At 37.1% G+C, this 26,348-nt stretch overlaps 1 protein-coding gene across 4 annotated transcripts; it reads left to right on the plus strand.

The window, feature by feature from the left end:
* The first annotated feature begins 249 nt into the window (after positions 1 to 249).
* On the plus strand, positions 250 to 11,190 carry LOC129429505 (uncharacterized). 4 transcript variants are annotated; one of them, XM_073858223.1, is made up of 3 exons: positions 250 to 1,066; positions 9,362 to 9,448; positions 9,545 to 11,190. In XM_073858223.1, exons 2-3 carry the CDS (start codon positions 9,386 to 9,388, stop codon positions 10,472 to 10,474), a joined length of 993 nt encoding a protein of 330 aa, XP_073714324.1. In that variant the 5' UTR covers positions 250 to 1,066; positions 9,362 to 9,385; the 3' UTR covers positions 10,475 to 11,190. The 4 variants fall into 4 exon arrangements, with proteins under 4 accessions (XP_073714324.1, XP_073714325.1, XP_073714322.1 ...); XM_073858224.1 differs by having other exon boundaries at positions 9,362 to 9,427; XM_073858221.1 differs by lacking the exon at positions 250 to 1,066 and having other exon boundaries at positions 6,374 to 9,448.
* The last annotated feature ends 15,158 nt before the right edge of the window (positions 11,191 to 26,348 follow it).

A 26,348-nucleotide genomic window follows, 5' to 3' on the forward strand; every position in this document is an offset into this window, starting at 1 on the left:
AACGAGTTACGTCGTTGTTTGGGAAACGCACCCCAGTTTGCGAATGGTTTCGGGAAACACCAAATCGTTGAACGATGTTAGTTACGATGGAACTTATGATGTTCGTTGGCTAACGATGCTTTTGGGAAACGCACCCCAGGTTGGTTCCTGTAGCTCTTTGGTTGTGCATTGTGTTAGCAGCACAAACCAAAAAGGTTCAAGGTACAAATGTCGTCATTGGTTAAAAGTACACAAAAGGTGCATATTGGTACTGTTGTGTAAGATGCAAATTATCCAACCTTTATAAGCCAAATAATACACCTAATTTTATATGTATTTCTTCTGAGCAATATAAACCGGTGGTTTGTTGTTTTATACTCCTTTTACTATGTTAAACTCTTTATGTTACTTGATACGCCTAGGGTGGCTTTGATGTAAAGTATTATAATCATTGAGTTGGGAGTATATGCATGACAGCTCTTACATTGCATGTTTAACAAAGTGACACATATATGGTTTTGTATTTACTAGTTTATTAAGAGTAGAGAGATTGATGCATGTATTAGATAGAACAAAGCTTAAGGGATACATTACAGTTTAAAGCATGATTTAAAGACCTGTCTTCGTGGGAGAAAACGCAGAGGAGTTCGGAGAAGAACGACAAAGAGACTTCGTCATATATTTAAGATATTAGGGGACTTTCCCAGTAGACGTAAGGATGAAAGGCGTGCCATGAGGCCCTGAATATGATTCCTGGAATTCAGACCTGAGACCGTGCCTATAAATTGATGCTGGTGCAGAACTTAGGCAGATCTGGAGAGCGATCAGCATCCAGCATCTCCGTTGTCTGACAGCCTGAAATCTTGTGTGCTCTAGACTTAGTACTTTTTAGACTTTGTATTTTTGTCTTATTACTTTTAGTTAACTTGGTATTTCTTATTTCTTTTCTTTTTCTTTTTAATTTGGCAAAACTTGTAATCGCAACTAGCTAAATTGTATTAATAAATTTTTTAAAAATACAAGAAGAAGTGTGCTTGCGTGAACTTAGCTCAAATAATCAACCACGGGGAAGTCTTCTAATAATTATGTGAGTATAATCCAGTTTTCAGTTTCTATCTTATTTAAGGTAATGTACGATTGGTATACTAGGGAAATAATTATTAGATTTGACTGTCCTTGCCTACCCTGAATAGAAAGAATAGGCAAAAGGTACAAATTTTCGTACCGTAAAACATGGCGCCCAACTGCGGGGCACGGTTTTTGTCGTTGATTTCTGGCCAAAATCAACGGCAAAGCGTGTTCAAAAGAAACGATTACGAGTTACCATGCCTAGGGAAGAGTTAAAATAATTAAAATCCCGTAAGACCCCAAAGAATAGTTCGAAACGAGCTATTATACAACCCAGAAAGGGTTGGTGCGCGCGCACAACTTTATATAAACCGACGGGCAGGAGGTTTATTAGGGCTCGTTAACGTACAGTTGCGTTAAGCTGTCAGGAAGGACGCTTCTTTAAATGACAGAAAGAGCTCAGACCCATATTCTCGTGTACACAAGAGGTGATCCTCGTGTACGTGAACGAGAGGGTGCCGCTGCAAATGCGGAAACCTCAGTTTTAGTGAAAGAAGCTGAGGAGTTAGCGTTATGGTTTTCGCTTAAGGATACATTAAGGGGATGACGTTCTCGGAAGCCGAAATGGGCTTAACTGTAGTACGATGGGCACAAACACTAGAGAGGAATAAAAATAGTGGCGTACTTATACAGTGAATGATTTTAGATGTCGAGTTTATTTTGTCAACAGTGAAAGAAGTTGACTTAGAGACCATAAAAATATATGGTAAAAAACTGTTAGAGAAAAGACAGGGAAAGCCGGTATGGATCGCGTTAGAAAGAACCAACAAGAAATAATACATTTCGAAGAGGAGAGAGAGATCCCGCCAGAACTTGGAAAAACAGAAATAGGCTACGAACTTAAAGTAGGCAACATAAAAATAACAATACACAATGGTCTATTAAAAGACACTAGCGAAGGCGTCTTAGTCCTAAACGGCAACGAACGAATGATTACGGGAGTCAGAACGTCAAGTGTTATATTTGACAAATCAGCGGAGGACGCATTAAAAGAAATTTAGATCTCTCGCGAAAATCTGGGTAGACAAAGCCCTGGCTGCGTGCGGGTAAATCGCCATTAGTAGACAATTTAAAGTAACACATTTAACTCAAATAGGAACTAGACAATATAAACATTAAATGACGAATGTAATTAGAAGAATGACTACAGGAATAAATAAAAATTTAAACAAGGGACCTTTGACTTTAAATCTACTAATGAATAACAAAAAGAGAGAATAGTTTAAACGTATTCTTAATGCGATGTAAAGTGAGGTCGATTTCAAGGTGAGAATTCCAGCTGCGTCGGCATATGCAATAAAAGAAACAAAAGGTCAGAAAATGCTAAATAAAATTGTAAGCTCAGATGGAGAAGAAATAAATGAAACATCATACTCTTACAGTCTAACTTCAGACAGTGAACCAGAACTTAAAAGAAAGAAAGAAGCGCGATTGCGATGGAAAGATAGCGGAACTATCTCGTTATTAAAAGTGAGTCATTTAATTTAGAATGATTGGCCATTCATGAAATTGAGAGGTATGCGATTTAAAAACCCTCTTCTAAAAAACGAAGCAGAAGTTTAGTCCAAAAATGGGATAAGATAATTATTCCTGAAAATGAACTTACGGACAATTGAGAACATCTAGCTTGTCACTCATCGGCCGTGCAAATAGAAAAGCACGACGGATGGAGTAAATCCGCAAAAAACGGCGTTATTTTAGGAAAAATACGATTATTCAAGGAAAATAATAAAAAGCATTGAAGGCGTTGTAAAAACCTTGAGAACCGAAGTGAAACATTTACGAGGCGAAGTAGAAAAATTAAATGCTCAAAAGGCGATAGCATCAATGGGGAAATTAGACATTTCCTACAATTGGGAAAGTAAAGAAGAGCCACAGATCAAACCATATGATACAGTAGGTCAATATTCTCCGGAATTATTAAGTACACCGGTTAGACAACTAGAATTTGAAACTCCGCGTGTAGGTAAAGACAAACAGACTAAAATACAATCTAGATTGCTGGAAATACAATTGACAGAGGCAGTTCATAAGCATATAGGTGTTAAGGAAAAATTAGAAAATCACAGTGGGTTTGTGGTTAAAGCCGCGAAAATGCCGACTTACCAAGAGAGACAATTATGCAATCTCAGCAGAGGCAACAGAAAAAAGGTTAGAGATTTAACAGGAACAGTACTCACACATAGCTTAATACGCGCCGTAAAAGACCAAGTGCCTCTCACTTCAGGATGAAATTCCTATGTCAGACAAAGTAAGACTTTTACGAGATGAAGGAAGAGAAATATAATGAGGATATAAATTAATTACCACACTGAACAATGTGACTAATAAACAAATAAAAGAACGATTGGCTGAGTACGTCTTAACTTCTCAACGCGTAAAAACTTTGAGGGAAAATGAGCCAAATAATAGGCGTTTCAATATACCAAGTAAAACGAACGCGGATAAAACCGTAAATGATACAATGACAAATAAGGTGTATAATGCGCGATTTCAAAGAGAGAGAGACCATTTTAATACTAGTACAGGTAAAGTAACATTTCGAAGCGAAAGATTATTGTATCTAATTAAATATGGAACATAAAGTGAAATATCGTTTGTATCTAAAAACAAAAAAAAAAAAAAAAAAAACCGAATTATGTCTTGGAGGAAAGAGCAGAGAACGAAGTACCTGAAAACCGAATGCAGTTTCAGTCTCCTAAGCATGGGATAGATGACACAAAACTCAAAAAAGGTGAGAAGAAATCAAACAATGAATGATAAGGTAACGGACTCGGAAACCGAAGCAGATCTTAACACGCATAATTGTCAGAGACCGATAGAAACGTTGGAATGACAAGAGAATAAAGGTTTTGTTAAAACAGAATATCTGTGATAGAAATGTAATAAAAACGTATATATTAAATATTAAATTCTGGAGCACAGATATCAATTACAACACCACTAAAAGATGAAGAGCAGAATTATTGTTCAGACGTACGACATAATTAAAACGGGAAAAATATTGGAATTAATACAAGTAAATGTAACGAAAACTTACTTGCTGGAACTTGAGAAAAAAATATTAAGATAAAAGAAGTACATTTAGAAGAGTAATTAAAACGAATTAGGAATAAGATTATAGGATCTGAGCAGAGAAAAAAAAAAAGATAGATTAATACGAATGCTGAAAGACAACACTTTTTGGCAAATTAAAAAATTATTGAGGAGCTATTGATGAAAACTACGCTCACGAAAAATAATAGGAGGAATACGCGAACCTCAACGCCAGTATCTGACCAATAAATTAGCCAAAAGAGAACTAAATGGGAGAATATAAGAATTGTTAGAGCATAACGTTATTAAGGAGGTAAAATCTCCAATAATTAATAGCCTGATTCAAGTTATTGAACAGGACAATACATTTAGATTAGTGACTAGCTTCAAGGCTTTGAACAGAGCTATTAATCCGGACAAACGGTGTAATAAATGCACGTAATAGGCAGCATTAAGCGAGTGAAAGAAATGCAAATTTCTGTTGGAGATTAATTTAACAAATAGGTCAACACCGCTAATAGAAGCGAGTCAGAAAGAAAGGGAAAGCGTTTTCAGTTAACAATAAATTATTGTAGATTTCTGCAAGTATTTAAAAAGCTCAGTGGTATTTCAGAGCGTAATGAGGGATATATTAAGACTTACCGGTAAAAATGTATATCGTTGACGTCCTAATAATATCCAACAATGAGAAACAACATACTTAAATATTTGATCAAACGCTGAAGAAACAAGCCGATGCATGTTTAAAATAAATAAATAAATAAACAAATAATAAACACGAATTAATGACAGAGATGGTTGAATTTCTGGGATTTTTTATCTCAGCATGCAACCGTGGAATTACGCAAATGAGCGCAACACCGTCATTAAGACTCCGAACATCGTAAGACACGTTCAAGAAAAAATAGTGGGTTGGTAAAATTTAGCCAAATGGCAAAGCCAATGTATGCCACCATAAAAGAAAGCAAATTGCAAGGGACGCAAGAAACCGAGCATTGCGCAGCTTACGAGCGGCAATTTAGACTCAGGCCAGCTAGAAGTAAAACAGACGAAAAAAAAAAAAAAAAACTTTTAAGATGATCTTGAGATAGATCAAATTAGTTATCAAATGATAGTTAGAAATTCTAAAAACAGTATGCCTATAAAAAATTGTAACTGGAAATTGAGAGAGGCCGGATAAACATTTATTTCTGTAGACAAGCTTATCAGCACTGTCAAAAAGTAAAAGATATCCTGAATTACAGGGTCTAGCGAGGGGAAAGCAGATCTTTGTAAAATTAGGACAAATTAGTCATGGAGCATCTGACTAAAGACTAAATTAAGGTTGAGAGAGCATTGAATTATCGATGGCAGATGTGAAAATAGACTTTTAGATCCAAATTTAAAAATCAGAAATAGAGGAAAAAATGAAATATCAGAAAACAGTTGAATCTGTTTAAAAGCATTGTAGTTTATAAGGATGGTTCTAAAGCACCATAAGGAGACAACGCACGTTAGGCGTACATTAAGCCGGAAAAACAGTAGGATCGAGAAAGTGTCAAAGGAACAATTAGCTGAAGCTATTGCAATCGTAAAATCTTAAGAGAGGTTAAGAGACTTAAAAAGCCAACCACTTTGTCCTGGGAATAAATAGTTAATACGTGGGAAAAAGCTTAAATGAGGATTTAAGTATTAAGAATAAATTAATAAAGGACATAAGCGTAACATCAACATGGACATTCAAAAGACAATAGCGAGATGGCTTTAAGCAATTACGAAACTAACAGACTGGCTAGAAAGAGAAGAATAATTGTGCTTAGAGAGGATGAGAATAATATACAGAAAATAACTACAGAAAATTAATCTTATTTTACAACATCTGAGCATGAACTTAATAGGTAAAATCTTAACAAATAATAAAATGCACGTTTCTAAATGAAGGAAGAAATATCAGCGGATCAAATTGCTATGTGAGAATTGTAAGAAGAGGTTATCACAAGTTAAGTAGCAATTCATAATATAGTATATTGCCAGAGAAATTAATGAGAAATTAATTTGTTGCCGAAGAATAAGTTAAATAACAAATATATTTTGGTTATTGTTGATGGCTCTACAGAATTTTTTTTTTTTTGATAAGGCAATAATTCCAGAATGACCATAAAAGCAGTACCGGAACAGACTGCGCAAGGGAGACTAATAAGTAAAAGGAAAGAATAACCAAAGTTATTTTATCGGCGGTGAGTTAAAAAAAAAAAAAAAAAAAAAAAAAAAAAATACTCGCAAAAAAGCACATGAAATTAGCCCGGAGAATAAAATAAATAAAAGAATATTTCAGGGCAAATGCGAACTAACGCAAGTGGGATTCATTTTAAGAACAGGCTCTGTATTATATCAATTCAACAAGCGTTGAAAGAAAAGAAAAACCGACATTGGAACGTAACAGAAATTGCTTTCCAGGACAGAACGTCTATATAAGGTTAGTTCACAAGGATATGAACAAACCATTTAATGACCATTTTGCTAAGAAAGACACGATCGTGAAAGTAATTGATAATTACACGATTGAGTTAGAAAACAATGGAATTTGGTCCAAAAGACCAAATCTCGTATTTATCTAAATTGACCATTGTCCCTCGACAAGCAGACGCCTGCTGTGAAAGACGCATAGAGTGTGTCGGTGCTGGGACAAAGAGGTCATAAAACCCCCGAACTAATGTTACCCACGAAAAGGCATTAACGATTATATGGTACTGGGGCATGAGATTTTGGTAAGTATAGGGTTAGGATGAGCTTTAAGAATAAGTATGAGACCTGGCTGTCAAACAACGTTAAACAAAACTTAAACATCTACAAGGAGCCACAAGTATAAAATAAAAAAGGTAATAAAAATCGTTACCAAGCTGAAATATATTATGAAATTTAGTCAACCAAAGACTCCTTGAAGGGGGAGATAGATTTTTGATCTTGAAGGAGACTTTAGTTGACTCTGACAACGCGAAATTGACGATGGCAAATTGAAGCGTAACAACTTAGCAACTAAATAATTTGAACCATGACAACTTCATTTGACCATGACAAAAGTGAAACAAATTGTTTCGAATACAAACTGTTTCGAATTAAAGAATAAAAAATGGAAAATGAGAGTAAAGGAAAAAATGCAAATGGAAAATGAAAGTAAAAAAAAAAATGAGAATGGAAAATGAAAGTAGGGAAAGAATAAAAGATGGGAAAGTAGAAGAGACTAAAATAACTCTCTTATACTGTAGATGCCACGGGAGTGCATTAGTCTATTGCAATTTGGAAATATGCCAAAAAAGTGTGTAGACACACATTTAAGTATATGTAAGAAAATATACAATTGGCAATAGCATAATGTTTAGATACAAAAATGTATTAATGTAGACAATAAGAATATGCACCCCTAAAACAGGCATACTGGAGTTGATGTAAGTATAAAATACATTGAATGTAATAAGATAAGAAAGCAATGATGAAATAGAAAAATCATTGGCTAGCATTTGAATGAGTGAGGAGTGAAGACTAAAATAATTTGGAGAAGGACCTAAGATGAAATCGCACTGTGGAACATTTCAGCCTGGTTGAACTTGGAGGTGAAAGTTCACCTACTCTGCCTTCGAAATGTGAGTAGAACAACAACAACATACGCTTTACTGCAGCTCACAAATGGTTAAGACCACGTGTGGGTTTAAGTTAGTCTCTTTGGAAACTTACTATATCTAAAATTTGCCATGATTGTTTGATTTAAATAGAAGCAGTAAATACACAAAACTTATTGAGGCGGTTATGTTCTACAGTGCACTACAGGTATAAAGTATATACATTAAATAATTGTATGCTGAAGTGAAAACTTTAAAAAGTATTCATGATAATTAAAAAGAGTTATCAAGATAAAATGCATATTATCATCTTGGAGATCAAATATATCAAGCAGGATATATATTCATATGATTTGGACTAGAAAAGTAACATTAAAAATGTATTTAGACTAATTTGGGTTAAAATACTGACATGATGGGGCAGTGGATAAGACACATGCCTTTGGTGTGAGAAACCTAGGTTCCAATCCACTGTGACACACCATTGTGTCCCTGAGCAAGATACTTAATCCCTAGTTGCTCCAGAGGCGTGCGACCTCTGACATATAGCAATTGTAAGTTGCTTTGGATAAAAGCGTCAGTTAAATGAATGAATGTAAATGATGTAACATAAACACCAAGAGCATTATGCATGATGGTAAAAAGAATATTTGAATAAAACATTTCCATTGGACATTTGTAACTAAACAACAAAGAATGTTACTTGTTAAATCTGTCCCAGGAGTAGGTAAGAAAGAAAGAGAAGTTTCACACATTCTCTGGAGATCGTAAACCAGTCAGAGATGTTGTGAGGATTGTTTTAAAGACACCACAGCTTAGCCTTTTGCTGAGTATGTGTTGGGTGGTACATAAAGTAAAATTAATTATGACTAATCTACCTCAGTTGCTACTTAAATTTAAGGCTGACACTGATTGTAAACATAATATTGCTTACAAATCTTGTTGAACATCACTAGCCTTGGAATGCTGCTAAAAGTTTTGTTTGTTTTGTTGATTGTGTGTATGTGTGTGTTTCACTGTTAAGAAATGATAGTGAGAGAAGGAGGTGTGAAGAGTTAATACTTTTTAAATTGACCCTTGGGAGAACTAAGATATGTAGTGGTCAGACATAATAACAGCACCTATGTTTGATTTAATTTTGAAGATACAGATTTCAAATTTGTAAAAGCACAGCAGGAGTAAATCAGAATCTATAAAAAAAAAATTGGATAGTGGCAAAATGTATAACATATTGGGTGTAATGAAAAATGACAATGGTAAAGTAATTAATAAGTGTGATTGAATAAAATATTATACAATATGTTAAGAAACTTAGAAAAATAGCACAAAGTCAATCACAATCAAGATCATTGTAAAATCAAATTAATGCTATGGCATGAAAATGTTTTTGTTTAAAAGGTCAAAATTGTAATAGGAGATCTGTGCAGTTTTGAGCAGTTGGTTTAAGATTATTGGAACATATTGAAGTTAATTTATGAAACACATTCCTCTTTGCCATGAGGAGTAAAAGCAGAAGAACACAGAGAAGTTCAAATGTGGATCATAAATTATCTCTCAAAAGACGAGTTGGTGTGATTCAGCCACACACTCATATATCTAAACTGAACCTTTTTGAAACACAGTTACATGACCAGGAGAGTCTGATTATGGCGGACCACTTTCTAGAAAATCAGGAATTGGCAGAAGCGGTAAATGAGGCTAAGAGATTGGTAAAATCAATTTCATTATTATGTTGTATAACAATGTGATATCTACAAAATAAGCAAATGAGTTAAGACTTAATTGTACTCTGTCTAACATTTTAGGAACTTAGGAGAACAGTGAGGGGTCAATTATTAACAAGATGTGGAACAGAATATTGGATTGCAGTTCACAAGGATGAATGTGTCTCTTGCTACAGGCATCCTGTAATGCAAAGAGTTGAATTCAGTATGGGACACTTCTGTCGAGATTGTTTCAAGAGTGTTAAGATAATGACTTGGGTTAATGAAGATAAGACAACAGAGCATTACTTGACAACTTTTAATCTAATGGAACGCACTAATGCTGCGTTATTTCTGACGTACCGAGATATACTCAAAAGGCTTCACCCAGAGGTTGAGGAAATATATTATGATATTGATGAACACAAAGATTGGACTAAAGATAAAAGAGACCATGTAGTACATGAGCTTCATAGAAGTAAAGCATTGAGGGTTGTTAAACTTGATGGAGTTCTTTATCTCATAGAGCTAAACATCGATGATTGCATCAAAAAGGAAAGGGTCTCAACTTCTGCCCCCCCAGTTCTCCAGAAGACTTCAATGATGACTGTGGCTCGTGGAGAAGTGCGTAAAATGCAGGAGTCCATGATTCCGTTGATTGGTCATTGTAAACAATGTAAGATCAATGGAAGGAGCCGCCAGTTCTTGTGTCAAAACTCTGAAGGAGAATTGATTGGTGCATGCTACCATGAGATAACTGATGGAAAATTTATAAAAGCAAATTTTGGAGGCTATCTGAACATAGTGTTGCAAAGTGTAAAACATTGGCCAGTAGGTGATCAAGTAAAAGGAATTATAGTGGAAAGTAATTGGGTAAGACCAATACGCAAAGTTCCCTGGGTCAACAACTATTTGAGTATATCTCAGCACAACATTTTTACTAATAGGGGTGAAATGTACTTGATGTTAAAAAAATATGAAAGGAGAGTTGGAAGATATCAGCCATACTTATGTTTGAAAATGAGAACTTAAAGCTTGTATAATTTTGCATGAAGGGGGTGTTGTGTAAGATGCAAATTATCCAACCTTTATAAGCCAAATAATACACCTAATTTTATATGTATTTCTTCTGAGCAATATAAACCGGTGGTTTGTTGTTTTATACTCCTTTTACTATGTTAAACTCTTTATGTTACTTGATACGCCTAGGGTGGCTTTGATGTAAAGTATTATAATCATTGAGTTGGGAGTATATGCATGACAGCTCTTAAATTGCATGTTTAACAAAGTGACACATATATGGTTTTGTATTTACTAGTTTATTAAGAGTAGAGAGATTGATGCATGTATTAGATAGAACAAAGCTTAAGGGATACATTACAGTTTAAAGCATGATTTAAAGACCTGTCTTCGTGGGAGAAAACGCAGAGGAGTTCGGAGAAGAACGACAAAGAGACTTCGTCGTATATTTAAGATATTAGGGGACTTTCCCAGTAGACGTAAGGATCAAAGGCGTGCCATGAGGCCCTAAATATGATTCCTGGAATTCAGACCCGAGACCGTGCCTATAAATTGATGCTGGTGCAGAACTTAGGCAGATCTGGAGAGCGCACAGCATCCAGCATATCCGTTGTCTGACAGTCTGAAATCTTGTGTGCTCTGGACTTAGTACTTTTTAGACTTTGTATTTTTGTTTTATTACTTTTAGTTAACTTGGTATTTTTATTTCTTTTCTTTTTCTTTTTAATTCGGCAAAACTTGTAATCGCAACTAACTAAATTGTATTAATAAGTTTTATAAAAGACAAGAAGAAGTCTGCCTGCGTGAACTTAGCTCAAATAATCAACCACAGGAAAGTCTTCTAACAATCATGTGAGTATAATCCAGTTTTCGAATTCTATCTTATTTAAGGTAATGTACGATTGGTATACTAGGGAAGTAATTGTTAGATTTGATTATCCTTGCCTAACCCTGAATAGAAAGAATAGGCAAAAGGTACAAATTTTCGTACCATAAAACAGTACATACTGGTACCTTAAAGGTACATATCTGTACCAAAATGGTACATATTAGACTCATTTCAAAGGGTATCTTCCCAGTGACTATTTGTACCTTATGGATTGAATGTGTTGTAAGTCACTTTGGATAAAAGCATTTGCCAAATGCATGCATGTGTGTGCCTTTGAGTTACAGCTTTGATTTGTTATATAAAAATCATTTAAATGCTTTTCTTGGTGTCAAAATGACATGAGGATGTTTTTAATCTAATGAATTTACTTTTATTTGGCAGGCGCCTTAAAGGGGTCACACACCGGACGAGAAGCGCCACGACGCGTGTAGGGCAACTCGCATGTATCGCACACCATGCACATTCGAGCGTAGTCAGAAAGCATTTACTTCCAGATGCAAAGTAAGCATTAGCAGCCAATGTGAATCGTTAACGATTTTGGACAGAGCAGCGTTCAGAAATGGTCAAAAAATGGGCCCTAGCTGTCACTGGGGCAGTACCCTTTCAAAAAGTACATATTCGTTCAAAAGGTTCACATTGGTATCAAATGAATACATACGTGCTGTGAAAAAGTATTTTCCCCTTCCTGAATTTTTAAATTCCTCGACATCAATCTGAAAGACTCTTTGCCAGTTTGACTGACTGCAGTGGTTGCCGCCAAGGGAGGCATAACTAGTTATTAGGTTTAGGGGGTAATTACTTTCTCACACAGGGCCAGGTTGGTTTGGATGGCTTTTCTCCCTTAATAAATAAAATTAGGGATGTCCCGATCCGATCACGTGATCGGAAATCGGCCCCGATCACGTGGTTTCAGACTCGATCGGAATCGGACGTTACCTCCCGATCAGGACTCGGATACATATGCAGGGTTTAAAATCCATTAAGGTCTCGCTCTGCTCCGCGCCCGTGTACGCGCTGCGCTGGTGCGTATGAACTGATGAGAAGAGAATAGGCTTGTTCGACTTCATGCAGCGCCGCAACAACCGGCAGCCGGATGACGTCTAAGTTCCGCGAGAGCTATTTAAAAGCAAACTGTATGATTTCGCGGATCACTCTCGCGGTAGTTTGACGTCACCCGGCTGTCGATTGTTGCGGCGCCGCATGAAGTCGAACAAGCCTATTGACGTGCTTTCAAATTCATTCATAGGCTTCACACTCGTGCGTGCAAGGAACCCACGACAAAACCGGGTTTTTACTGCTCATTTAAACGACGCGTTGATCGTTTTTGTCACCATGTGCTCAGACGCAGCTCCGCGTCTCACTCAGAACCTCAAGAACGCGCATTCGCGCAGGATACTGTAAAGATGAGAGATAGAGAGAGAGGTAAGAATGGTGCCCACGTCGAGAAAACTTAATAGAAGTCTAGAAACAAAGTATTAAAGTATGTCTAGCCATGTCACTCATCTCATTACAATATGTTAACTAGATAACTGGATACAACTGATTGTATAGTTTAATAAAATAATGTATTTTGATTACACAGATTAATTACGACCTAACTATAGGTATTTTATAACTAACTGCTGACCAGCTTAGGGAATCTCTATGGCTAATTTATAAGATATATTGCTGAATCAGTATGTTGTTTTTCTTGTTAATTGAGTCTGGGTAGCCTATCTTATGCCTAGAATTAGTCAAGGAAGTTGATTCTTATAACTTCCTTCAAAGTTTGATCAATTGTGCATAATGACATGTGCAACAAATGCATATAGGGTGTCAGACTCATAGATTTGCATAATTTAAAGTTCAGGTTTTAAAGTTTGGGTCAACATGTGGCACAGCTTTAAAACTGAAACTTATAAAATCCTATCAGAGGTCCAAAATGTCATTGAAACACACCAGTGGCTTTGCTGTCATCAGGATTAAACATTTTACGCCTCGAACCGTCCCTCCCAACAGAGCATCCCCACAAAACAAATCCCAATTTAACCCCTGTACATATACTATATATATATTCTCATTATTTTTTAACACATCTGTAGTTATGCGCTGGCACAGAGTTAGACTCTTTTGACTACACACAGAAACAGCAATGTGTGCGGCATGACATAAGGAACATCCTGGTTCTGTTTTTTTCGCTCTTATTTATTCTTTTTTTATGTATTATAGAAGTATCGGATCGGGACTCGGTATCGGCAGATACTCAAAATCAAATGACTCGGACTCGGACTCGAGGGCAAAAAAACCTGATCGGGACATCCCTAAATAAAATCATGACTTAAAAACTGCATTCTGTATTTACTCAGGTAATTTTTGTATAATATTAAAATCTGTTTGATGATCTGAATCATTTAAGTGTGAAATCAAGAAGGGGCAAACACTATTTTTACAGCTACCTAAAGGGTACATTTGAGACTTTTTAAAGGGTACGACCCCAGGGACCATTCTTTGACAATTTCTTTTGATACAATTCAAACCCATAAACTTGAAATTAGAGCTACATATAATCTTGTTTCTGACTTTGATTCTTCACTTTTAATGCACGCAACACAAAGGTCAAAGCCTACCACAAAGGCATCTTCACTGACAAATCTTTTTGTCACGCTCCATTGACTATCTTCTACCAGATTAACTTTTGATTAGATTCAGACTAGATATCTGTTCCTGGAGACAGTTATGGAAATCACCCATGGTAATTATTTCTCTTTCTCGTCTCTCGGGCGTCTGATTACCCTCAGTGTGTTGTGAAGTTAATGTCGGCGGACCCAGCAGGATGCTGCGAGTGATGAGACAGAGGCTGCCCCGCGGCTAACACTCCACCATTTCACACCTCTGGAGCCGCGCTCAGCCGATGAGATCTAACCCAATCAAATAGGGACAATAAAGAACTGCATTGCCTCTCTCTCACTCCCAGCCTTTCGTTCGGGCAGGATGGGTAATTACCAAATGGAGATGGATTTTGATGCAGCGGTCAAAACAGAAGAAAATCAAGAGGTGATTGAAATGTTTAGAACGCCGTGAAGACAAATATGAAGGCACCGCTGTTGCTGTTTGTTCTGTTGTGGTTTGGGATAATTGTAACCAAAGGAAAAACCTCACAAACGCAGGGCCTTCAAGCGTTTCTCTCAGCATGTGGCCCCTGTGCACATCATCGACATGGGGCCCGGCTCTCAGATGTGTGGCGTCTGTACGACAGATGACTGAGTGAAATATACACAGTCAAAGAAATCAGATGCTAGATTTACTTTAAATGGTCATTTCGAGTGGTTCCACACAAACGTCTTCAGTGGCTTTAGCCGTAGTTTGTTTATAAAATGTTAAACAAAACCTTTAATAACGCAATGATTTTATTTATATGAATTGTTTAATGCTCTTCACAATAATATGTTTATCATTAGATGAATAACTGACGCTGTGATTAATGCAAAATGTAAACAAACATGGCAAAGCCTTATTTATTGAAAAAACAAAAGACCATTTTACATATTGCAGTGAAAGCTCAGGATTCCTCTTTCTGGTAAATGTGCTAAAGCACAATGCAACAGCTTTCACTCTTTTTATATTTACCGTTCACACATCAATTTAAGGAATCCGGTGTGATGGTATCTGTACCGTAATGGCTTTTACTTTCGAATCATTTGTTGGTTGGTGTCTTCAACATACCTGATGTTACATCTCTACTAGACAATACGAAGGGTGTTTCTCAAATGCAAGGATGGGCTCTAGGAAGGCTGTTTCCTTTCTAGTATACAGAGATGTCTGCCAGATGTTTTTTTATCCCAACATTGTAGATTCTAATGTGCTTGCACTGATATGGTGGCCTTTATTGGTATTGTACAAACTGGTTTGTGTGATATGTTATTTTCCTCCACCTGAAAAGGTCACGCTTTGACATATTGATAATTATTGGTCACTTGAACTTTGGAAAACAGCGAAATGTGAAACTTTTTAAACAAGCTTGTGTTTCCGGACTGATGTATTTGCGTGCGTATGAATGGAATAGTCAATGGAACGAACAGCGCAGTGTAGGGCTGTGCAAAAATATCGATACAGCTAACTATCATGATAATTTTTCGACGATAATGTATCGGTATTTCAATCTCAACTATCAATATAAAAAAAACCCCATCAAATCCCTTTGTGTGCGTCAAACGACCTCCTTCGCCACTGCTGTAGTTATCGCTGTCCAGTTGTCTGTCATATACGACCATTCAACCAATGTCTCAGAAGTTAGTGGGAGTGAGAAAATGGCAGAAAATTTAAAAACACCTGCAGCTTTCAAAAGCCGAAGTGTGGAAGCATTTTGGCTTAAAAAAGTTCAAAAAAAATTCAGCTCTATTTTTTTTCACATTTTTGATAAAAAAACAGAAAAGTATTGCCGCATGCTACGTATTGTATTGTATCATGATACATGTATCGCAATACGTATCGTATTGTGAGCCCCTTGCCAATACCCAGATCTAGTGCAGTGTGAGTGCACCCTTAAAGGGACGCTCCTTTTTTTGAAAATAAGCTCATTTTCCAGCTCCCCTAGAGTTAAACATTTGATTTTTACCGTTTTGGAATCCATTCAGCCGATCTCTGCATCTGGCGGTATCACTTTTAGCATAGCTTAGCATAATCCATTGAATCTGATTAGACAATTAGCATAGTGCTTAAAAATAACTAAAGAGTTTCGAAATCTTTCCTATTTAAAACTTGACTCTTCTGTAGTTACATAGTGTACTAAGGCCGACAGAAAATTAAAAGTTGTGATTTTCTAGGCAGATATGACTAGGAACTATACTCTCATTCTGGCGTAATAATCAAGGACTTTGCTGCTGTAACATGGCTGCAGCAGGCGTAGTGATATTATGCAGCAGCCGAAAATAGGCCCCTTGGTAACTTTCAATAGCAGGGGACTATTTTCAGGGGCTCATTGCGCCTCTTGCAGCCATGATACAGCGGCAAGGTCCTTGATTATTGCGCCGGAGTGAGAGTGTAGTTCCTAGCCATGTCTGCCTAGAAAACTGCAACTTTTAATTTTCTGTCAGTCTTAGTACACAATGTAACTACAGAAGAGTCAAGTGTGAAATAGGAAAAATATTGACACTCTTGGTTATTTTTGAGCGCGATGCTATTTTCCAAAAAGTGAAGTTTTAAGGCACAACTTTTTAGAGGTAAACAGAAACCATTTATCCCAGTTTCTTTTCATTACTGTGTTACTGTGACCTTAGATATTGATAAAACATCACCCGTCCTCACAAAAGACCTGCTTTGATGGTCCACTGGTTACGATCATCCACTGCACAGAAAATATTCACGATGTATGTGTGTTTGTGTAAGATGAAGGGACAGCTTGAATGTGTGTGTGTGTGTGTGTGTGTGTGTGTGTGTGTGTGTGTGTGTGTGTGTGTGTGTGTGTGTGTGTGTGTGTGTGTAGTAGACGTGAATGTACTTGTGATTGAGTGAAATATTCTTCCTCTGCCCAGCTGTAATGATGCACAACAGTCAGCCATTCAACACCTGGAGCAGAGTGACCCTACAGTCCATTCACCTGCCCGTTTTACTCTCTGGGCTCTCTTTCACACTGCCCAGCCATCCGCAAACTGCCACTCCAATGAGGGATGAAGCCCATCCTCTGGATGATGAATCGCTAAAAAAGAGGATACCTGTCAGGCAGACAGGGGGAGGAATGGGGAGCTCGGGCCGGGGGCAGTCAGACACAGATGATGATCGGCCCTGCCATTGCTTGACAAGTGAAGTGTGAATACGTTGGGTGGAGCACGGTCATATAGGGGCCCCTTCAGCGGCCCCTGCGGAGAGAAAGGGACATTTGCCAAAGTGTCAGGGAGATAAAAAAATCTGTCGCCGGAATTCGCCAGGAAGGGGATGAATGGGGGAAGAAATGAAAAATGAAAGAGAGAAAGAACATGGGCTATAGATGAGCATAACGTGATGTAATGTGCTCAGAAATTGCAGTGCAGTGTATAGCAATTATTCATCTCACGCTGAGCAAAGACAGAGAGGGGGGTACAAGGGGCGGAGGTGGAGGGTGGGGGTCCAGCGGCCAGTCTAATTGCCACCTAACTCTAAGCTTTAGCTCCACTGCCATTTTTAGGATGTTAAATGTCACCTTATGGCCCTCCTGGTAAGCTCTTGTGCAAGTTATTTCTTCAACAATGCACTTTTATGTAAGTGCCATATTTATATATTTATATGTATTTACTGAGCAATTTCAGAGGTGTTGAACTGATGTGTTTGTGTGTTGAACTATTAACGTTTTAAGTCAGAGTAATTCTCACAAATAAGCAATATTCTGAAAATAAAAATATACATTTTAAAAACAACCTGACATTAGATACTTCAGTTATATCAGTTATATGCCTCTCAATAGTGTTTTTACAACTAGGGTTTCCAAACGCAAAGAATCATCCTTTATTTAAGAGTAACCACTTTACAGCTATTTAAAACAATTTTGCATAGTGCCAGTGTTAAACAGTCCAGGCTAGAATGGAGAAACAAACAGTAAAACGTGCAAAATATAATAAGAAACATTTCACACAATACTTACAAAGCATCTATAAGCTGTTGCTAAGTTATGCGGTGAAACAATTGACAGTGGCCATGGAGAAAGGGTTTTTGCACATGTGTTTACTTGTTCATCAGGTTTTTTGTGAATAGTTTAATATAAAGGCAAATTTAGATTTTATTAGCGCACATTTTTACCATATCTGTTAATTAGCTATTAGTTAAAATGCAAAGCACTTAAATGTTAAGCTGTGAATACGTTTAAATCCTTTAAAATCCTTTATGTTTATTATTTGCATAAGTATATGTTAAACAGATTAGTATAATGGTATGTGCCACTTTAGTATGACATTTTTTAGGGGTCAAGCCCCGAAGGGGCGTAGAACCCTATTGTATTTGTTAGTTTTCTTATTATTATTATTAGTTATTCTTCTTCTTCTTCTTCCGCCATTGCGGTCTATGGCAGCCCATAGAACCGTACGTAGGAAAGTTATGAAATTTGGCACACTGACAGAGGACAGTCCAATGTGTCCCCACAGCAAATTTGGAGTCTCTATGTCTAACCCGCTAGCGCCACCAACAGTCCAAAGTTGCACTTATGTTTTTGCTTATAACTTCTGATCCGTAAGCCCTAGAAACAAAATTATTGCTTTCTCTTATTCATTGGCTCAAGACGATTCGATTGGACCCTATGGCGTCTTTTTTCGACATGAAAATTTTCCGCCATTTTGAATTATTCGTAAAACCTACTTTTTCGAACTCGTCCTAGAGCTTTTCTCCAATTGCCACGAAAATTGGTATGTATCATCTTGAGACACTTAAGGCAAAAAGTTATCAAAAGAATTTCGATACACCAATCCGTTGTCGTATACCGCCTTAACGAATTTTACGTAGAGCGCAAAAAAACAGATTTTAGGCTGTATCTTCGTCAAACTTAGGCCTATTGACACGACACTTGGTACTTCTGATGCCAGTCAGGAACCGAGGGTGCATGCATAGTTTTGTTGCAGCGCCACCTAGTGGCCAGAGAAATGTTTAATACACCTATAACTTTGGCTCCGATTGACGTATTTTCATGGGACTTGCTTCTTTGGAGTTCTGAATAGTTGCCGAGTCAAACGATACCAAACATGCCAGAATTCGCCTTACGATTAACCCTGCGCAGCAAAATAGCGCTTAAAAAACACGCATGAATATCTCCGCGAACGTTTTTCCGATCGACTCGAAAACACCATAGGAAGAAACTAACCTTACCTTCTGAACAAAAAGTTCTATTGGTGTTATATTAAAATTTTCATCAGAAATGGCCGAAAATTGCAAAAAACGAAAAATTACCTTCAAATTTTGTGTTTTTTACACATAAATGGTTGTAACTTCGTAACGAAAAGAGATTTTTTCACCAGATTTGATACGCTGATGCATGAGCACATTCTGAGGCTACACAAAAAAAATTGTATGCTTGCACCACTAGTTGGCCTTATAATTGAACAAAACCTTTGATAACAAGCCAGCCCTATGGTCATACAACTGTTTCTTCACTAAACTAAAGTGTATAGTCATAAAACTAGCTAGATGTAACACAATCATGACCTGATGTTGCATGCACAATTTTGTCATTGTGCCACCTACCGGTTTTGAGATAGAATATGGTATTTTTGCCTAAAACTACTGCAACAACACATCTAAAACCATGAGTCATCATGGATTATTCCTTTCATGGCTTTGACTATAATCACTGGTGGTTGCCAATTCACTCCCCAGCAACCATTGAAAATACCTTATCAACCGTTTTTGAAAAAGCTATATCTCTGCATCAGAACACCGTAGAGACATGGGGATTGTCTCTTTTGACTATTTAAACTTGTTGTAACATGATGTGACCCATGTTTTGCCACTGCAAACACTACTCACATGTCTTTCAGTGCTCTAATTTTCCATGATTGTTAATAACAGAAGGACGATTGCAGTAGACAAGAACTTAGATTATTTTTGTTGATAACTTTTTTGTTTTTTCATCTAAAATTCTTAGGTTTGCCTAGGTTCTTCAATCTGCTTATCCAATCTCAATTTTACATCCTTCTGTGCCCTTTTCGGCTTGACCCCGGCATTGCTGCTTGCAGCTATATTTTTGAAAATGAAGTTTTTATTGGTTTTCTTATATATATTACAAAACATACCAGTACAATAACACAAATAAATATACCATTTACAAAATAACACAAACAAAAGTGAGTATAATAAAAATTAACAATAGCAGTACATTTAAAAGGATACTCAAAGTCACACTTTATGAAGTAACATCCTGAATAAAATTCTCAAATATGTTGACATCCTTATGATTTCCATTTATTTTAGCTAGCATTTTTTCATACGATACATTCTCTATCATGGATTCAGTCCACATTTTAAGGGAAGGACATTGCGTATCTTTCCAGTATCTTAGTATCTGGCGTAATGCCGTATACACCTACTGTAACAAGGGAAAACTCTTTATTTTTAATTTGAGGAATCTCAGATTTATCTCCATATTCTTGGTGAAAATGGAAGGTCAAATCCTAAACATTTACCAATATATTTTAACACAATTTTCCAAAATCGTTGAATCTTTGAAGATTGCCAGAGAGCATGAAAGTATGTACCAGTTTCTTGTTTACATTTCCAACATTTATTTTCCGTCAGACATACCATTCTTAAAAGTCGTAGTATGACAAATTAAAGGAATTGTCTACTCATTTTCAATATTAAAATATGTTATTACCTTAACTAAGAATTGTTGATACATCCCTCTGTCATGCTGCAACGCTTCGATAGCATTTAGCATAGCCCCATTCATTCAATGGTATCAAACAGAGATAAAGTTAGAAGTGACCAAACACATCAACGTTTTTCCTATTTAAGACGAGTAGTTATTAATCTTGATTAATCTAGATTGATTTGTCATGAGTTAACTCACGATTAATCGCAAATTAATCACACATTTTTATCCGTTCTAAATTTACTTTAATTTAACACTATTCATGTTTTTAATACTCTAATCAACATAGGTGTGGACAAATATAGATGTTTTATGCAAATGTATGTTTACACGAACCTGTTTTTATTTTTGACCATCAACGATTATTTTGTATATGAATTTTCCTTTCAGAAAACTCTTTTCTTTCTTCATTTCTCTTTGCTGCTGCATCAATTGTGACCCGTGCTGGCAAACTGAGTCGGAATGAGCAAATTTTCAAAAATGTGTTATTAATAATTTGACATTCTCTATTAAAAAACTTCCAAACAATGCATGATTTGTTGGAATCTGACAAAACATAACAGAAATGCACCTATCAGCAAAGTTAATTTTGAGAAAAATCCACAAATATTACCACAGCCATACCATAAAATGGTAAAACTAACAGATTTAGCACACACAGGGCCCTATCTTGCACCCAGCGCAATTGACTTTGTCAGTGACGCATGGATCATTCGTATTTTGCACCGGTGCACAGCGGGGTTTTCCCTCAACAGACACGCGTTGGAAAACTAGGGAATGAACTTGCGCTCCCTGGGCGGTTCAGCGCAAAAAAGGAGGCGTGTTCTGGCGCTAACCATCCCTGATGCTATTTTGCAGTTTCAAAAAACAATTGCGCCACTGACCAGAAAAAACTAGTTGCGTTGCGCGTTGTTCATTATGCTATTTTAAGGGCGCATGCTTGACCATAATGTATAGCGTGCACAACGCGCACACACTTTGCTTATCTAATCTACACAGATGCAACAGTTATTTTTACAAATACTAAATTGTTACAATAAAAAATATTAACAGATGAGATAAGGGAAATCATTGTGGTGAGCATTGTGGTGATAGTTTTTATTTATTGTGTGGCTGCGTTAAAAAAATATCATGCAAATAACGATTAAATTATTTTCCTAAGTTTGTTGTGTGGCTGTATTAAGTTTATTTTATGTAAATAATAATTTAAATGTTTTAATAAGAAACCTTAATGTATGTGAACTTGATTTGTAAGTGTACTTGGACTGCTTGCGTTTCTTGGCTTTTAGCGGTAAGAGTGGACGCAGCGATGTCCTCTGCTGGCGTCAGGTCATGTGTAGAGGCAGATCCACCTCCCGTAACACGGCGTGCCCGATTTATGCTGGCAAACTTGGGATTCCCCCGTCTCCTGACATCATTGTAGCGCTTGCGGCGCAACATCCTGGGGATGCCAGCTGATGAGACAATTGTGGCTATTTCCTCCCACTCCTGTTTAACCGACGCTGATTTGGGCGGGTTTCTCCCATCCCCATACAAAACAACTTCTCTGTCTTTGACTCTTACAGGCACGTCGGTCTCCTCGGCTGTGAACCGCTCCTGGTAAATCAGTCATAATAATAGCAACCCGCCATGGAACTTGCGCACTTGAGTTTAAAGGGAATCTTGGATGACGTTCTAATTGGTTTATTTGACGTTACTCCCAAACCACACCTATGAATAATGAACCTACTTCAGACCAACCCCTTATTGATTTGCGCCTGGCGCAAGAGTTATTTCTCCCGCCGGGAAAATATCAACAGCGCCCAAGATCCGCCCACAAAGTCACTTGCGCTGTGTGCTTCGCACTTGCGTTTTAGATCGTTAAAATAGGGCCCACAAAGTCAAAAGCAATATCAATATATGTTCCACTTTTTTTGTTTTATTGTTTGATTGACATTAAGAAATGAACAGCTTTAAGATCTACTGTATGATGCAAGGATCCAATATAATGTTACACATTAGATATTTTATTTTTATCCTTAACAGTTAACCAAACATTCACTTAAGACACAACAGATTATATCTATTCAATTCAATTCAATTTTATTTAAATAGCGCTTTTCACAATTGTTAATTGTTTCAAAGCAGCTTTACATGTATAGATGTAGGGGAAAACACAGAATAATCGATAGATAATATAAGAAGCACAATACAGCAGCTAAGAATAAACCGGACAAGCGAGTGTGGTAATAATGTAACGTATACAGTAAAGTGCTAAGTTATACCAATGTTGGCTGACTCTCCAGGGGATGAAAAATCCCCCTAGGAGAAAAGCCCTGCGGGAAAACTCCTAGGAGGAGAAAAACCCTTGAGAGAGATACATGTATATTTATATATATAAACATATATAATCTGCTTTAATAATAAATCTCCGTGAATTCTTGTCAAAACAGATATTTTTAAAACTGTAATTTTATGGTAGATGTCTATATTGAGGTTCTCCGACTCATTTAGACATCACGGGTCACATTTATTGTCTAAGGCTGCGTCTCAATTTATCAATCTATGGACAAGGGTCAAATCAAACAAAGCATCTAAGATGCATTTTGTTATTTAAATGAGCTAAGCAAGTGATTTATTTTCATCATATTGTAGCTGTAGGTAATTTAGCTGCAGATACAGTACTGTCTGTGACTGTCTGTGCAATACTCTACTTTTGTTTGCAATATAGTCAATTATAATGTATGAAAAAATTTATTTTGCTCTGGCATCTCTATTCAGTACAGAATCTTAGCCAACGTTCTGCATAACTGCTGTGTGTTAAAATTAGAGCATTTTAGTTTGGTGCCAGCACTCGTCTCCATTTAATGAACTAGCATGACTTAATATGCCCCATCAATGGCGTACTGTGCTGAAAACATTCTTCATTAAAGTAAACAAGATTGTAGTGCTATTCTCCTACATGGCTTCACCTAACTGAATTAAAGCATAATTTGCATAACCCAGATTGATGAGTTAGAAAGGGAAAAAATCAGTACGGTAAAAATAGGTGCTCTCTCTCTCTCTCTCTTTCTCTCTCCGTCGTGCGATTCATAGATGAGACGTCGCACTCCATTAGAATAGCAATACTTCATAATTTTTTTCCATTACACTTTGTGATAATAGCTCGGAGTCCTTTTTTCACCCACATATAAATACATTTTTATTGCTTTTAAATTCTAAATTTGATGGAAATGTTGCGCAGGACAGAATTTAACTGGTAGATTTTCCTCATGCAAGATGCCCTTTGTGAAGGGTCCATCTCTAATACAAGCTGTGGATATTGGTCTACATTGAGTACAAATTGACTGTCTTTTTTATTTTTATTCAGTTATATTCCCATTCCCAAGTATTGCACTTGCAGAAGAATAATGACAGAATGTTGCCTTAAAACTTCTTTTTGACATTTTTTAAATGACCCTATAAACTATTTAAAGTGCCACTTATGTACTCCCGAGCACAAAAATAAGAAACCGTGCATACCTTTATAGAATACTTGATAATCTCATTATCCACATGCAATACCAAGAAACACTTGATAAAAGCAGAATAAATAAATTAATAAATAAACCGCCTCTTCATTTCCTGATTTTAGTAAACACATTAAGAGCAGGTCGTGCCTCCGCGGGTCGACAGATGTTATGTGTGTGTGTGCAGCAATCAGACGGTGGAGCTCAGAGATCAGGAGACTGTGTTGTTCTGGTGGTGAAATTGCAGTCGACCCTGGCAACAGATTGTTTTTCTGGGAGATTGAACCGAGGCTCTGCCTGTGGAGTCAGACGCCTTCTGCATTCACATCCAACCATCATGCTTCAACATTGCTTGATATAAAAAATCTATGGCTCTGTGCTTATCTGAGATAGAAAACACAGACAGACAACAACAAGTGTTCTGGTAGTATTGCATTACTACTGCAATAGGTCATGGGTTCGATCTCAGCGAATGCAAATGAAATATACTTTGTAATGCACTGTAAGTCGTTTTAAAGGTGCAGTGTGTAATTTTTAGAAGGATCTCTTGACAGAAATGCTAAATAATATACAAAACCATATTATCAGGGGTGTATGAAAACCTTTTATAATGAACCCTTATGTTTTTATTACCTTAGAGTGAGACATTTTTATCTACATACCGAGGGTCCCCTTACATGAAAGTCGCCATTTTGTGCCGCCATGTTTCTACAGAAGCCCTTAAAGGACAATTTTTTTTTACCAAGCTGTCTCCGAGATGACATGTATGTCTGGTGGCGGCTACCGTAGCTTCTCTATGCGTTATAAAAGCAAGAGGTGAGCAGTTAAAGGCGGAGTCCACGATGTTTGAAAAACGCGTTGGAAAAGGAGACAGGCCGACTACCAAAACACATTTATAGCCAATCAAATCAAATCAAATGCCGGGTTGCGTATGTGTGGGGCGGGGGCTATCAACAGAAGGTCCAGATTCTATTGGGGTAGGGGCGTGTTTGTTTAGGTGATTTCAAATATCAACATTGGCTTTCAAACATCATGGACTCCGCCTTTAACTGAGCCATTGGTTGCAATTCTCAACCTCACCACTAGATGCCACTAAAATTTATTCACTGCACCTTTAAATAAAATTGTCAGCCAAATGTCTATAAACACACGTTTCATCCTTAAATCTCTCTTGTATTACTGATTTAAATAATCATTTTGTGCTTTACTGATTGACATACTTTATCATTTTGATACTCATAGCACACAATACCAGTCAGTCATCTGCAGATGCCATATGTGAGAAAGCTCTTTTTAGTCATGTGTGCAATATGCATCAAATGCCCTGCAAACGGACTGCAGGTTTCGTGTCTGAAGGCGAGACTAGTATTGCACTGAATTACACCATCTATGCACTCTTAAACATACAGATGTGCAAGGTTAATGACTGGGAAGTCTGCAGACAGTGTGCAGCAGTGGACCATGTGCTACTTTTTTATTTGAGTCACTGTAAAGATGTTACTTGAATGGGGAACATGTCACACACATGCCTTCTTGGAGCCTGAAGCAGGCCACCACAGTCTTAAGGGAAAACAGATGTGACCCGGGGCGTGGAGGGGAATGACAGGTGTTCGCTCTCTCACCACGGCTGATGATGGAAACGAGTAAACATCTCCGCATGAACATGCGCGTCCCAGCAGGAAGCACAGCTTTAGGTTGTCTCGCCAAGCGGAGTCAGTTGGCACCGTTTCAATCCGAGAATGAGAATCTGGCAGCTTCTCAAAATGCTGCAATAGATTTCTATAAAGCGTCGATTACATGGTGAAGCACGAATGAAGACGGGCGATAGCACAGCAGGTGGTTTCTTCTTATGTTTGGATGGAATTCCATTAAATGATGGAGGTTTGGGTTTATAAATTGGGTTGCACAAACATCTTGCCGGGCTCATTATGACTGTTAACGGTGCTGTAAGTGATTTTCAAATTGAAATGAAATCACCAGAATAATGATTGTTGACAAATAGGTTTACCAAACATTCATCTCATCTTCCAGATGATGTTAATCATCAGTGCAATATTAATAAATATGCTGGTTGTTTCAAGCCATGATTGGGTAAAATTTATCCATAGCTTGTCGACTTGTTTAATGAACCTAGATAAATGTCCATATTTGACCTAAACCATGGGTTAAACCAACCCAGTATAGGTTTATTTAAAACTTAACGTT

The sequence above is a fragment of the Misgurnus anguillicaudatus genome, chromosome 20 (genome assembly GCF_027580225.2).
Source record: "Misgurnus anguillicaudatus chromosome 20, ASM2758022v2, whole genome shotgun sequence".
NCBI classification, from domain to species: domain Eukaryota; kingdom Metazoa; phylum Chordata; class Actinopteri; order Cypriniformes; family Cobitidae; genus Misgurnus; species Misgurnus anguillicaudatus.

Coding starts and splice junctions, on each gene's coding strand:
- LOC129429505 (XM_073858221.1), top strand. CDS start 9,236: ATGAGGAGTAAAAGCAGAAGAACACAGAGAAGTTCAAATGTGGATCAT. Junction 9,449..9,544: donor TAAATGAGGCTAAGAGATTG/GTAAAATCAATT, acceptor CTAACATTTTAG/GAACTTAGGAGAACAGTGAG.